We start from the raw sequence: 14,738 nt of genomic DNA, 5'->3' as shown, positions 1-14,738 counted from the left end.
ATCATCTTATCTGATATGACCTAAAAAATAAAAATAAAAAATGTATTTTTAATTACAGCATGTGAGGATTACTGAAAGGGGTGATATAAGAGAACTGAAACTGTACTGGTGCTGAGCTAGTTAGGACCGGTTTAGGCTGGTCGTCTGGTGTCTGCACAGTGTCTGAACTGAGACAGATGATCTGAGCTGGACTAACCAATCTTGCCTTTCAGGGTTTCACCGTTTCACCTCTTTAACGCCACTTACCTCTTCCTTCCTCCTTTCCGGCTATCCTTGCCTTCTCTCCTTGTCTTTGCTCTCTTGGGACGGCCATGTAGGACATCCCAGGAATAGGTGATGACGGGTACGGGACAAAGACGCTGAGTAAGTTGGTTTAGGAATGGTCCTGTCGTTTCAGTCAAACAAATCCCCCCCCCCCAACACATTTCCCTTTTGAGTTTGGGCTTGTTTCCTCCCTCTTTGTTTTTTCGCTGCCTTATTAACTCTTTTTTAGATAGCCTGTTTGCATGCTGCAGTATCACGACTCACTTTGGGACCTGATTGTCTTGATTTCTGTCACCTAACATTAGGATTGTTTGCATGACACAAAAAAAGAAAGACGGAAACAAAGTGTTTAAGTCTGGAAATAAATGTTCATTTTTTTTATGCAACTATTCTGTTTATAGTAAATCTCTCTGTCTCTTTCTACAACAGACAGGTGTTATCTGTTTGGATATACACTGGTCATCTGAATGGGATCAGCTCTTTTTAGGCTGGCATGCTAAGGGGTTCTTACTGTCAATGCAATGTATATTTGTGCTTTTTAATTATCTCACTTATAGTACATTTTGAATGTTTCTCCATGGAATGAGTTTGACACATTGCATTGTTGAATCCCATGACAAGAATGAAGGTGTTCTTGTCTCCCATTTATTTTTCTGTCACAACTTTTTATTTTACTGCGACAATAATGGACACCCACCTGTGTAACATTTGCTTTCTCCTCTTATTTTTATATAACTATTATATATTATTATTGATGTTATGTTGAGTCCAAATCCCGGGATCAGAGTACAAATAGATGCAGAACAAAATCACGTTGGTACCGTCTTGTGTTTCATATGAAATAAATAAAAAAGCAACAATTATGTGAAGTAGATTGACACTTTATAATTACAGTATAACTATGGCTAGTATGGGGGGAATGTTGATGTGGATGTGTTTTGCGCATACTAACCAATTAACTTAACATGCCAAAGAAGCACCAATTAAATACAACTATGAGTTGCCAGATAACAATTCATATAGGTTTTATAGGTGTTATGCTGAAGCCTTCAAAGTGAAGCAGGGCACTTGGTGTGTTATAGTAGAAGGTTAAATTAATCGTGGCAAAGAGTTTTTTTCGGTTTTGAGACAAGCACCCAATGTGATCATCCTCCTGAGAGCTATAATCGTGACCTAAATTAAATTAGGCCTATATTGACAATCTTTTGACTAAAGAAACTGATTTGATGTCATATTATTTAAGTGTATGGACAAGTAATGCAATGAAGCGACCAATATATCACCATAGTCATAACTTGACTGATGGTCAAGGGTTCCTTTTGAGGTCCATATGGCAGTCCCTACCAGCTGTAGTTTGATTATCCACTCAGTACACTCATTTGTGGCCACAGCTCTAAATCAAAACGCATCCACTGGTCGTAATTTCAGACGAGAGAAAAGAACCTCAGTTTGTTTGTTTGTTGTAAAATGTATACTTGAGAAGCCTGTTTGCATAGTGCAGCAGAGGAGTTGAACTCCCTTGGCAACAGAGTCTCTCAATCCCTATTTTAAGTGTGGCAAAGTCACAATTTACACCAAGAGTGTTTTCATTGCAAGTATCTAATCACTTCTTTACTCATCCAGATTGACATTTCTCCTGTCGTAAGACACTTGATCATGAGAATAAGCATGAACATGTATGTCATGTTTGTTTTTAGTAACCGTTTTCTGTTTTATAGTAACTATTTTAGTAACCGTTTTCTTATTGTTTCATGTCACCAGGGAGTCAAGAGGACATGATTCTCTCTTATGAGCCTGTCATTCGACATGAGAGTGAGTACTCCAATCTTTCACCAAAGCGGTCCTTGTTAATGCCTCAGCACTTTTTCAGTCAGTGAAACATTAGCCACTTACACATTGTCAGGCTATATCCATGAAAGCCAATGTGTACTAGTGCCACAAGGTTTTAAAATCCAGATATAAAACAATTGATGACTTCCTGTTAACTCCTGCAGGAAGATTCAGGCAAGATTCAACAAGTTCTTCCATACTAGTTATTTACAGGAAGTAATCACTTGTTGAGTCTCGAGACATCAAACCCGTTCTGGCGCTAGCATGCATCGTCTTGCTCGGATATAGCGTGACAATGGGTAAGCGGCTATTGTAGTAAAATTGCATGCCCACAATTACTGCAGAGAGTAACGCTAGGGGGACAGTTATAGCCTCAAACGTCTGTAAATTAGTCAATCGACACATTTTATCTTTCAGTTAATTACGCCAGACCCGTCATAATCCTTGGACCAATGAAGGACAGAATCAATGACGACCTGATATCAGAATACCCTGACAAATTTGGCTCCTGCGTGCCACGTAAGTACCTGTACATTCGCAAGGAAACCAGGGGCCTTAGGTAACAAGCTTCTCGGAGTAGGAGCGCTGATTTTAGGATCAGTTTTGCCTCTTAGATCAAAATGGATAAGATTTCATGGGCAGAGAGGACCTGATCCTAGAGCAGCACTCCACAAAAATGAATTGTGTGATCATGTGCCCTTGTGATTAGCTCTCCCTATAAACAGTAGATACCACCGTTGCCCTTGTAAATTCCACTGTGCTGCCAATACACCATTGTGCTTGTGGTTTATATCCATCTCCTTCATTTGTTATGTCATTATAGTGTTTGATTCATTGTTTTTCCTAATTTCTCATCAAAAGGCATTTAATTTTTTCCTCTTACATGTTTTTTGGGGTTCTTTGTTTTGTATATTACATACTTGGTTAAATTATCCAGAGAATATTTCTTGATGACAATAGTAATGTAGGATCTTATTATTCACTTCTATTCACATGTGCAATTTAATTGAACCATTAAAGGGGAAGTTCAGGGTTTTAGAACTTGATGTTAAATGGTTCCTCACACTGAATGTAGTCTATGGGCCAGGAGACACTGTAATCGATGGTTAGGTTTTTTGTTTGTTTTTAAGTTACTACAAACTTTATTTTTTCACAATCCAACAGAAGCTATGGGAACACATTTGGATATAGTTTTACGGACAACAGGATTTGGTGTTTTGGTAGTTTTTAGTTTAAAAGCTGTATGACTGTTGTAGACCAGTATGAAAGATAGTGAGGCCATACTACTAAGTTCAAAGGTTCGTGGACGGTAGCGTTTCTGGCTTAAAGGAGCATTTTACTCTAAAAACCATTTTTCACACATTTCTCGTCTGTACACAATTAATGTGGTCTCACAATCCAATTATTTTGCACATACAAGCCGCATGGTTGTCTTAATAGCAGGCCTGTGAAAAGTTTTAGAACTTTTTTTGCTCCTATTTGATTTTGGGAATCAGGAGACTGAGCGTCATGTAATGAAAGTGATCATGAAGACTTGCATTTTTGGGACTATCAATATTGGACTAAACTAAATTGAGTATTTAATACTATTGTATATTTCACATCACTGTGTACTTGATGTCATATTTTTTGTTTTCATTTTGTTTGTTTTCATTTACTTATCTTTCTATTTTTAAAACCAAATAAAGCAGCTAACAGTTCAGGGCAACGAGGTAAGTAAGCCACTTAGTTGCTGCTATACAGAATATATGTAGTGTAACAAAGTTGTTGGTAAAGTCAATGTAGTGAAAGGTAGAATAGGTTCCACTCTGTTGTAAGTATTTGATTCAAAATGTAGAAGTATTGACATTTTAAAATGCCTCTCTGTACACAGTTACCAGGAGATCTACAGATTCGCCGTGGGGAATGTGTAGATTTCTGTTCTCACTGGTAAATCTGTATATTCCCCGGAAAAACCTACACATTTTTTAACCAATGTGACAGAGAATCTATAGATTTCCCTATTATACACATTTACGTTAACACGTATACCAAGAATTCTGATTGAACAAAAGCACATTCAGGGCTTGATTCAATCCCTGTCGTGGAAGTTCAGCGCCGTAGGGCAATTTAAAGTGTAAAGGTCATTTCCAATTGAGCCGACATATGCAGCGTTTACCGTGAATGTAGTCTCTGCGAACGCGCGAACATTGCCTTTAAATTTCAATTGTGTTATTGCGCTGAACTTCCGCGATACGGATTGAATCGAGCACCTTAGAGTATCATAACACTTACACTGGGTTTACATCCTATCACACTGAAAACCCTACACCCTCCAGATTTCAGCGTAGGTGTACTAGTTATAATGGGTTCAAAACGATCATGTTATTTTGAAAAATGTTCTTCTAACAGTGCACAATGAATTAGTTTGTTTACACACACAAACAGGCAGTTGTGTTTGTGTATCTACACTGTGATCACACTGTGCCTGCCTTTCGTAACTATATTGTAAATAAAAAGGTATTAGAGCCACTTATTGTAAAGTGGGACCATACTAACAAATGACATTAAAGCTAGAATCCTTAGTTGCTACAGCCATTTGTGGACTTATGAATTAAATATCAATACTCATTGATTCTTGAAGAATATAACTTATAAATGGCTCATGTGCTTAGTTCAACTGTCGTACCCCATCAGAACCCCTTAATAGAAACGTATTTCACTGCAATGTTTGTAAAACAATGTAAATAAATCCTATATAGCCTCAAAACATGCTTAAAACAATATTTTTTTATTTCATGGATGGTCAGTCTTTGCATCCATAGCTCTGTCTGTGAATTTGAGAGGGGTTACATTTCTCCAGGCCCATCCCTCAGCTTTCTACCAAAACTGAGGCGGGGGGACTGCTTTATTGTTTCAATTAAGGACTCTATCTTTAAATGTTGTCTTGCGAACAACTTTTATCCCCCCTGATTGTTTAAAGACCTTGATTTCAAAGTGGTTGAATGAAGTTTGTGTCTTTTTCTAACAAATAGATAAAATAAAATAAAATAAAACATTTGAAAGGTCACGGTTTCGGCTAGGTGAAATATACACTGCTCTGGCAGTGCTCCTCCTTGCATAAAGGCGGAGGTAGCGGTCCTGCTGCTGGGTTGTTGCCCTCATACGGCCTCATCCACGTCTCCTGATGTACTGGCCTGTCTCCTGGTAGCGCCTCCATGCTCTGGACACTACGCTGACAGACACAGCAAACCTTCTTGCCACAGCTCGCATTGATGTGCCATCCTGGATGAGCTGCACTACCTGAGCCACTTGTGTGGGTTGTAGACTCCGTCTCATGCTACCACTAGAGTGAGAGCACCGCTAGCATTCAAAAGTGACCAAAACATCAGCCAGGAAGCATAGGAACTGAGAAGTGGTCTGTGGTCACCACCTGCAGAATCACTCCTTTATTGGGGGTGTCTGCTAATTGCCTATAATTTCCACCTTTTGTCTATTCCGTTTGCACAACAGCATGTGAAATTTATTGTCAATCAGTGTTGCTTCCTAAGTGGACAGTTTGATTTCACAGAAGTGTGATTGACTTGGAGTTACATTGTGTTGTTTAAGTGTTCCCTTTATTTTTTTGAGCAGTGTATGTCGATGTTCCCTTAAGCAATGCACTTAACCCCAATTGCTCCGGTAAGTCGCTCTGGATAGGAGCGTCTGCTAAATGACTAAATGTATTTTTAAAAATTGTCATCCGATGAACGGCTGTAGATATCGTCTGATTTTGAGACGCATCACCCTATAATTTGGGATTAAATATGTCCTTGACGTTTATCTAGGATCATATTGAATTTGTTTCAAGGACACAATGACACTTAAGTTGTTAAACCAATCACTCTAAACACTGCCCCCTCTATAACTCCCTCTTCAACAATAATTTGCACATTCAGTTAAACAATTTCCTCCTTTTACCTCTTTGCCTCCTTCTCTTGTACCAAAGATACCACTCGATCAAGAAGGGACTACGAGGTCGATGGGCGGGACTACCATTTTGTAATGTCCAGAGAGCAGATGGAGCAGGACATCCAAGAGCACAAGTTCATAGAGGCGGGCCAATACAACGACAATCTGTATGGAACCAGTGTTCAGTCGGTCAAATATGTGGCTGAGAGGGTAAGTGTCAATGTCGTAGCAATTGAGATATATTTAGGCTATATATATATATATATATATATATATATATATATATATATATATATATATATATATATATATATATACATACATACAAGATCTCAGCGATCACTGCCTCATTGCCTGCATCCGTAATGGGTCAGCGGTCAAACGACCTCCACTCATCACTGTCAAACGCTCCCTGAAACACTTCAGCGAGCAGGCCTTTCTAATCGACTGGCCGGGGTATCCTGGAAGGATATTGATCTCATCCCGTCAGTAGAGGATGCCTGGTTATTTTTTTTAAATGCCTTCCTCATCATCTTAAATAATCATGCCCCATTCAAGAAATTTAGAACCAGGAACAGATATAGCCCTTGGTTCTCTCCAGACCTGACTGCCCTTAACCAACACAAAAACATCCTATGGCGTTCTGCATTAGCATCGAACAGCCCCCGTGATATGCAACTTTTCAGGGAAGCTAGAAACCAATATACACAGGCAGTTAGAAAAGCCAAGGCTAGCTTTTTCAAGCAGAAATGTGCTTCCTGCAACACAAACTCAAAAAAGTTCTGGGACACTGAAAAGTCCATGGAGAATAAGAACACCTCCTCCCAGCTGCCCACTGCACTGAGGATAGGAAACTCTGTCACCACTGATAAAATCACTATAATTGAGAATTTCAATAAGCATTTTTCTACGGCTGGCCATGCTTTCCACCTGGCTACCCCTACCACAGCTACTCGCCCAAGCCTTCCCCATTTCTCCTTCTCCCAAATCCAGTCAGCTGATGTTCTGAATGAGCTGCAAAATCTGGACCCCTACAAATCAGCCGGGCTAGATAATCTGGACCCTTTCTTTCTAAAATTATCTGCTGAAATTGTTGCCACCCCTATTACTAGCCTGTTCAACCTCTCTTTCGTGTCGTCTGAGATTCCCAAAGATTTAAAAGCAGCTGCGGTCATCCCCCTCTTCAAAGGGGGGGACACTCTTGACCCAAACAGCTACAGACCTATATCTATCCTACCCTGCCTTTCTAAGGTCTTCGAAAGCCAAGTCAACAAACAGATTACCGACCATTTCGAATCCCACCATACCTTCTCCGCTATGCAAACTGGTTTCAGAGCTGGTCATGGGTGCACCTCAGCCACGCTCAAGGTTCTAAACGATATCTTAACCGCCATCGATAAGAAACAATACTGTGCAGCCGTATTCATTGACCTGGCCAAGGCTTTCGACTCTGTCAATCACCACATCCTCATCGGCAGACTCGATAGCCTTGGCTTCTCAAATGATTGCCTCGCCTGGTTCACCAACTACTTCTCTGATAGAGTTCAGTGTGTCAAATCGGAGGATCTGTTGTCCGGGCCTCTGGCAGTCTCTATGGGGGTGCCACAGGGTTCAATTCTTGGACCGACTCTCTTCTCTGTATACATCAATGATGTCGCTCTTGCTGCTGGTGAGTCTCTGATCCACCTCTACGCAGACGACACCATTCTGTATACTTCTGGCCCTTCTTTGGACACTGTGTTAACAACCCTCCAGGCGAGCTTCAATGCCATACAACTCTCCTTCTGTGGCCTCCAATTGCTCTTAAATACAAGTAAAACTAAATGCATGCTCTTCAACCGATCGCTGCCTGCACCTGCCCGCCTGTCCAACATCACTACTCTGGACGGCTCTGACTTAGAATATGTGGACAACTACAAATACCTAGGTGTCTGGTTAGACTGTAAACTTTCCTTCCAGACTTACATCAAACATCTCAAATCCAAAGTTAAATCTAGAATTGGCTTCCTATTCTGCAACAAAGTATCCTTCACTCATGCTGCCAAACATACCCTTGTAAAACTGACCATCCTACCAATCCTCGACTTCGGCGATGTCATTTACAAAATAGCCTCCAATACCCTACTCAATAAATTGGATGCAGTCTATCACAGTGCCATCCGTTTTGTCACCAAAGCCCCATATACTACCCACCACTGCGACCTGTACACTCTCGTTGGCTGGCCCTCGCTTCATACTCGTCGTCAAACCCACTGGCTCCAGGTCATCTACAAGACCCTGCTAGGTAAAGTCCCCCCTTTTCTCAGCTCGCTGGTCACCATAGCAGCACCCACCTGTAGCACGCGCTCCAGCAGGTATATCTCTCTGGTCACCCCCAAAACCAATTCTTCCTTTGGCCGCCTCTCCTTCCAGTTCTCTGCTGCCAATGACTGGAACGAACTACAAAAATCTCTGAAACTGGAAACACTTATCTCCCTCACTAGCTTTAAGCACCAGCTGTCAGAGCAGCTCACAGATTACAGCACCTGTACATAGCCCATCTATAATTTAGCCCAAACAACTACCTCTTTCCCTACTGTATTTATTTTGCTCCTTTGCACCCCATTATTTATATCTCTACTTTGCGCATTCTTCCACTGCAAATCAACCATTCCAGTGTTTTACTTGCTATATTGTATTTACTTCGCCACCATGGCCTTTTTTCTTTTTTTTGTTCTTTTTTTTTTGACTTCATCTCCCTTATCTCTCCTCACTTGCTCACATTGTATATAGACTTATTTATCTGCTGTATTATTGACTGTATGTTTGTTTTACTCCATGTGTAACTCTGTGTTGTTGTATGTGTCAAACTGCTTTGCTTTATCTTGCTCAGGTTGTAAATGAGAACTTGTTCTCAACTTGCCTACCTGGTTAAATAAAGGTGAAATAAATAAAATAAATAAATATATATATGTCTGCTTATAGGTCTGCTTATGCAATATGATTATGATGCAATATGATTATTAGGCCATAGCTCCTTTATTAATATGATTATGATGCAATATGATTATTAGGCCATAGCTCCTTCATTTTCAAGCTGTTATCTGTATTTTCCTCCCAGTCTTGGGGAATCCACTCTGAACATATAGTTTAGCAAGTCATCGATTACTTAACACCGGAAGAAGTTAAGCTGCACTCAAGCTACGCTTAAGAAAAATATAGTTTACTTCATTAATGTTACTTTGAAAAAGGTAGTTCACTACATCCAAACTACTTTGTGATAAATTAGCATATCTAAATCTAAAATGTCATAGACTACAAATTGCAAGAAAAGATTACTCTGGAGTCAGATGTTAACAGAATGTGTAATTTTGGCCCATTAAACACAAAACATATGTTTCATGTGATAATTAGGCAGGTCTATTTCTGAAAAAGAAAGGACATTCTTGCCTACTTCACCCATATTTTGTTTTTTTTGCTAAACAAAATTGTGTGTAGTCAGTGGTGGTAAAAATTGTCATACTTGAGTAAAAGTAAAGATTCAGTACCTTAATAGAAAATGACTCAAGTGAAAGTCACCCAGTAAAATTGAATAAAAAATCTAAATGTATTTGGTTTTAAATATGCTTAAGTATCAAAAGTAAAATTATGAATCATTTCAAATTCCTTCTATTAAGCAAATCAGACGGCACCATTTTCACTTTAATTTACGGATAACCGGGGGCACACTCCAACACTCAGACATCATTACAGATAGCCGGGGGCACACTCCAACACTCAGACATCATTACGGATAGCCGGGGGCACACTCCAACACTCAGACATCATTACGGATAGCCGGGGGCACACTCCAACACTCAGACATCATTACGGATAGCCGGGGGCACACTCCAACACTCAGACATCATTACGGATAGCCGGGGGCACACTCCAACACTCAGACATCATTACGGATAGCCGGGGGCACACTCCAACACTCAGACATCATTACGGATAGCCGGGGGCACACTCCAACACTCAGACATCATTACAGATAGCCGGGGGCACACTCCAACACTCAGACATCATTTACAAACCAAGCATGTGTGTTTAATGAGTCCGCCAGATCAGAGGCAGAAGGGATGACCAAAGATAAGTGAATGAATTGGACCATTTTCCTGTCCTGCTAAGCATTCAAAATGTAATGAGTACTTTTGTATGTATGGAGTAAAAAGTACATTATTGTCCTAAGAAATGTAGTGATGTAAAAGTTGTCAAAAATAACTACTGAACTACCAATATTTTAATTTAGTTCAACTACCACAAAGCTACTTCAAAATGTAATTATATTACAAGTTGAAATACATGTAGTTCACTACTTTTCAACACGGTTCCTATCTTAATACACTAACACAGTAAATGTTATTCTACATTTAAAAATGAGGGGGAGACTCATGTGATTCTAACCCTTGCCACAATCTGCGACAATTACGTGGAGCTAGGCACTACACAGAGAGATATTTGACCAGTCAGTCAACTACACGTGATGTAGTTGCTTTGATTATTAATAATTAATAATTGTTATTAAGGACACTTCCATGAACAAGTGTTGGCTCACGTCCAACTATGTTGACGATTTTAATTGGCTGTTACGAACAGGATATAATCACGGCCACCTGGTAAGGTTAGCATGTGGCTAAATGTTCCAGGTTATGTAACTAGTATAGCTAACATGTCGCCTTTAATCACGTGCAACTACGTCGACGATTTTAATTGGCTGAGAAATACAAAATGTGGTTTCCTGTATGTTGCAACCACACAAAGATTTTAAAAAATTATTTGATCGATATCTGAATTTTTTAAAGTCTGTGTGTGTTATTGGTCTTCAAGCATAATTATCCCTTTATACAGTATGTACTGTTTACCCCTTCTAGTAAAGTATTACCAGATTCTTTGTCAGAAACAGTAATTTGACTGAATCAAGGACGTCATGTAAATTCAATGATTATGTACAGTGCCTTGTGATTTGTTGTTACAGCCTGAGTAAAAAAAAAAGAGATTTTGTGTCACTGGCCTACACACGATACCCCATAATGTCAAAGTGTAATTATGTTTTTAGACATTTTTACAAATTAATAAAAAATGAAAAGCAGTAATGTTTTGAATCAATAAGTATTCAACCCCTTTGCTATGGCAAGCCTAAATATGTTCAGGAGTAAAAATGGGCTTAACAAGTCACATAATAAGTTGCATGGACTCAGTCTGTGTGCAATAATAGTGTTTTTAACATAATTTTTGAATGACTACCTCATCTCTTTATCACACACACACACAATATGTAAGGTCCCTCAGTCAATCAGTGCGTTTCAAACACAGATTAAACCACAAAGACCAGGGAGGTTTTCCAATGCCTCGCACAAAAGGGCACCTATTGGTAGATGGCTAAAAATAAAATAAAAAGTAGACATTGAATATCCCTTTGAGCATGGTGAAGTTATTACTTACACTTTGGATGGTGTATCAATACACCCAGTCACTGCAAAGATACAGGTTTCCTTCCTAACTCAGTTGCCCGAGAGGAAGGAAACCGCTCATGGATATCATAGTGACTTTAAAACAGTTACAGAGTTCAATGGCTGTGATCGGAGAAAACTGAGGATGGATCAACAACATTGTAGTTACTTCACAATACTAACCTAAGTGATAGAGTGAAAAGAAGAAAGCCTGTACAGAATACAAATATTCCAAAATATGCATCCTGTTTACAATAAGGCATTAAAGTAACACTGCCAAGAATGTGGAAAAGCAATGTCCTGAATACAAAGCGTTATGTTTGTGGCAAATCCAATTAAACACATCACTCAGTAACACTTCATAGAGCTTAATAGAGCTTAGAACAGGCAAAGTCCTAGAGGATAACCTGGTTCAGTCTTCAGACATTGGGAGACAAATTCATTTTTCAGCAGGACAGTAACCTAAAACACAAGGCCAAATATACACTGGAGTTGCTTACCAAGACGACATTGAATGTTCCTGAGTTTGCCTAGTTACAGTTTTGACTTAAATTGGCTTGATAATCAATGGCAAGACTTGAAAATAGCTGTCTAGCAATGATCAGCAACCAACTTGACAGAGCTTGAAGAATTAAAATAAGAATAATGTTCAAATGTGATATAATCCAGGTGTGCAAAGCTCTTAGAGACTTACCCAGAAAGACTCATAGCATCACTGCCAAAGGTGATTCTAACATGTATTGACTCAGGGGTGTGAATACTTATTTAAATGAGAAATATTGCAAAAATATATTGCAGCATTTTCTAAAAACATCTTTTCACTTTGTTATTATGGGGTATTAATCAATTTTAAATTCAGGCTGTAACACAACAAAATGTGGAATAAATCAAGGGGCATGAATACTTTCTGAATGCACTGTACATAAACTGTTTCTTTCTTCTTTCAGCAGGGTAAACACTGCATACTTGACGTGTCGGGGAATGCCATTAAACGACTACAAGTAGCACAACTCTATCCCATTGCCATCTTTATAAAGCCTAGATCCATCGATTCATTAATGTGAGTTCTCATCTCCCAACTCATGAACATATTATTACATAGCAAATGTGTTTATAACAGATATGCAATACAATAGAAGGCGCTGACATCAAGTGAGTGCAGAATGTATTTTATGTGGTCTCCAAAGTAGGCAGGGGGCAAATCGGGCAATTAAGTTAACATGGGAGTTGAATTGACAAATACAACAGTTGCAGACAGTAGAATTTATGGGTCCGGTTTCCCAGACACAGATTAAGTGCTGAAAATCAGCGATTTAAATATAAAGGTCATTTCCGATTTAGCCGACATATATAGCGATTAGAATGGATGCAGTCTCTGCTAATGCGCGAACATTGCCTTTAAATTGATATCGCCCTATAGCGCAGCTCTTCAGCGCTACGGATTAAATCCAGCCCTAAACCTATTCCTGGACTAAAAGGCACTTTCAATGGAGATTCTCCATTGACCTTGCTTTATAGTCCAGGACTAGGCTTAATCTGTGTCTGGGGAAACCTCCCCATGAAGTCTGAGGCCTCACAACAAACATCTGTTCCCAGGGAGATGAATAAGAGGCTAACTGAAGAGCAGGCCAGGAAGACATTTGACCGGGCCATGAAGCTGGAGCAGGAGTTTGCCGAGTTTTTCACAGGTACAGTATCCATGAGTTAAAGATGCACAATGTTGCTCTTTTTAGACAAAAGAGTTGTGAAAAATTGTAGTCTTGTCGATTTCAGTGTTGATGTATACAGTTATGAGGCCTCATTTCTCAACCTTCTATAGATTTCACACCATTTTGGTGCACATCGAGATCCTACAATTAGTGGGAACATTGCATACTTTACGCCACAAATTATTGGTGTTTATCAAATGATAAAGCAGATCCATACTGTAATTCTGTGCATGTGCACGAGCATTACAACCCTGCCTGGATAATGCCCTTTATTCAACTTTTATGGTGACAAATAACACCCTTATTTGCTGTATGACAAGGAACAATTGGAACTAAGCCACTAGTACATTTCATTATTTTTTTTAGAAGTGTTAGCAGAATGTTTTAATCTTTTGCATTGACTCTTTCAACCTAACCTGTGGTAGTAAATGTCACCACAATATGTTATATGGGTGCAATGTATTGTTCTCACGAACAGTATGTACATTACTGAAAACAATGTTCTTCTCAGTTGACATTGAGCAATTTTATTCTTTAAAAACAATTGATAAATGGCTAGATCTGTCTGTACTGAATGTCTCCCCTTGTTTTGCAGCCCTTGTTCAAGGGGACACCTTAGAGGAAATTTATAACCACTGCAAAATGGTGGTAGAAGAGCATTCAGGACCCTACATCTGGATCCCGTCAAAGGAGAAATTATGAGAACACACCACTTTGGCAGGGAGATTGGACTGCTAGAAACAAAATACTTTGTAACATATGATCAATTGTAATGGCAATTTATATTGTTCATAATTATAGCCAATTAATATGATTTTTTTTTTGTTATTGATTTTTTTTTTTTTCACTTTCAATATGAATGTTCCTGAATGTACACCACAAAGTTCAAGAAACATTGTTGGCCTAAGAAATGTTACTGTTTGTATATTTAATGATTTTTATTTTTAAGAAAAATGTTAAGGAAATGAATTTTAGAAGATGGCAGATACACAAGTCATTGCCACACCAACAAAGGAGGGGAAGGAAATAATATCAGCTTCTTTTGCTTTTCTCCACCCAACAGCTAGACTTTGTGTCCTCTGACGCTCACCTCACATCAATAGTTGACATTTTGTGTGACTTTGGCATCTATGCACTCACATGGCCCTTGTACACAGTTCATCATACTCCTGCTATTTTTACATTGTTATTTTGTATTAATTTTATTATGTTGTGAATCCAGATTTGTTGGACATTTTTAATTTGAATAAGAATTTTCCTCAACTGTATTGTTTATTTTGCGGATTCTTTCATAAAAAACAATTATTGTTGAGATGCTTTGAGAGGGCACAACAGCACAGAAAATATTTATTATAAAGATGTATAACTTTGATTAAACATTTTATTTGAAAAAATGTATCTTGTTTGACAGTGCACTGTATATTTGGTGATGCTGGGTAAATGGAAAACTACAGAATTTGGGAATATAAGGTTCTATCTGCATTTTTGTCAAAATTATTGACATAGCCTTGTTATTGACATAGCCTTGTTATCT

At 38.9% G+C, this 14,738-nt stretch overlaps 1 protein-coding gene across 2 annotated transcripts in view; it reads left to right on the top strand.

The window, feature by feature from the left end:
* LOC120031851 (disks large homolog 2-like) overlaps window positions 1-13,906 on the top strand; it is a 198,358-nt gene extending 184,452 nt beyond the window's left edge. The window contains exons 3-9 of one of the 2 annotated variants that reach the window (XM_038977674.1): window positions 318-363; window positions 2,026-2,076; window positions 2,512-2,613; window positions 6,062-6,234; window positions 12,446-12,555; window positions 13,092-13,183; window positions 13,800-13,906. In XM_038977674.1, the coding sequence (XP_038833602.1) occupies window positions 318-363; window positions 2,026-2,076; window positions 2,512-2,613; window positions 6,062-6,234; window positions 12,446-12,555; window positions 13,092-13,183; window positions 13,800-13,906 (681 nt within the window). The remainder of the gene's footprint in view (window positions 1-317; window positions 364-2,025; window positions 2,077-2,511; window positions 2,614-6,061; window positions 6,235-12,445; window positions 12,556-13,091; window positions 13,184-13,799) is intronic. The other variant, XM_038977671.1, reaches the window with a different exon arrangement.
* The last annotated feature ends 832 nt before the right edge of the window (window positions 13,907-14,738 follow it).

This window comes from Salvelinus namaycush, chromosome 3 (genome assembly GCF_016432855.1).
Source record: "Salvelinus namaycush isolate Seneca chromosome 3, SaNama_1.0, whole genome shotgun sequence".
In the NCBI taxonomy this organism is placed as follows: domain Eukaryota; kingdom Metazoa; phylum Chordata; class Actinopteri; order Salmoniformes; family Salmonidae; genus Salvelinus; species Salvelinus namaycush.
This window is presented reverse-complemented; position numbering and strand designations above follow the sequence as displayed.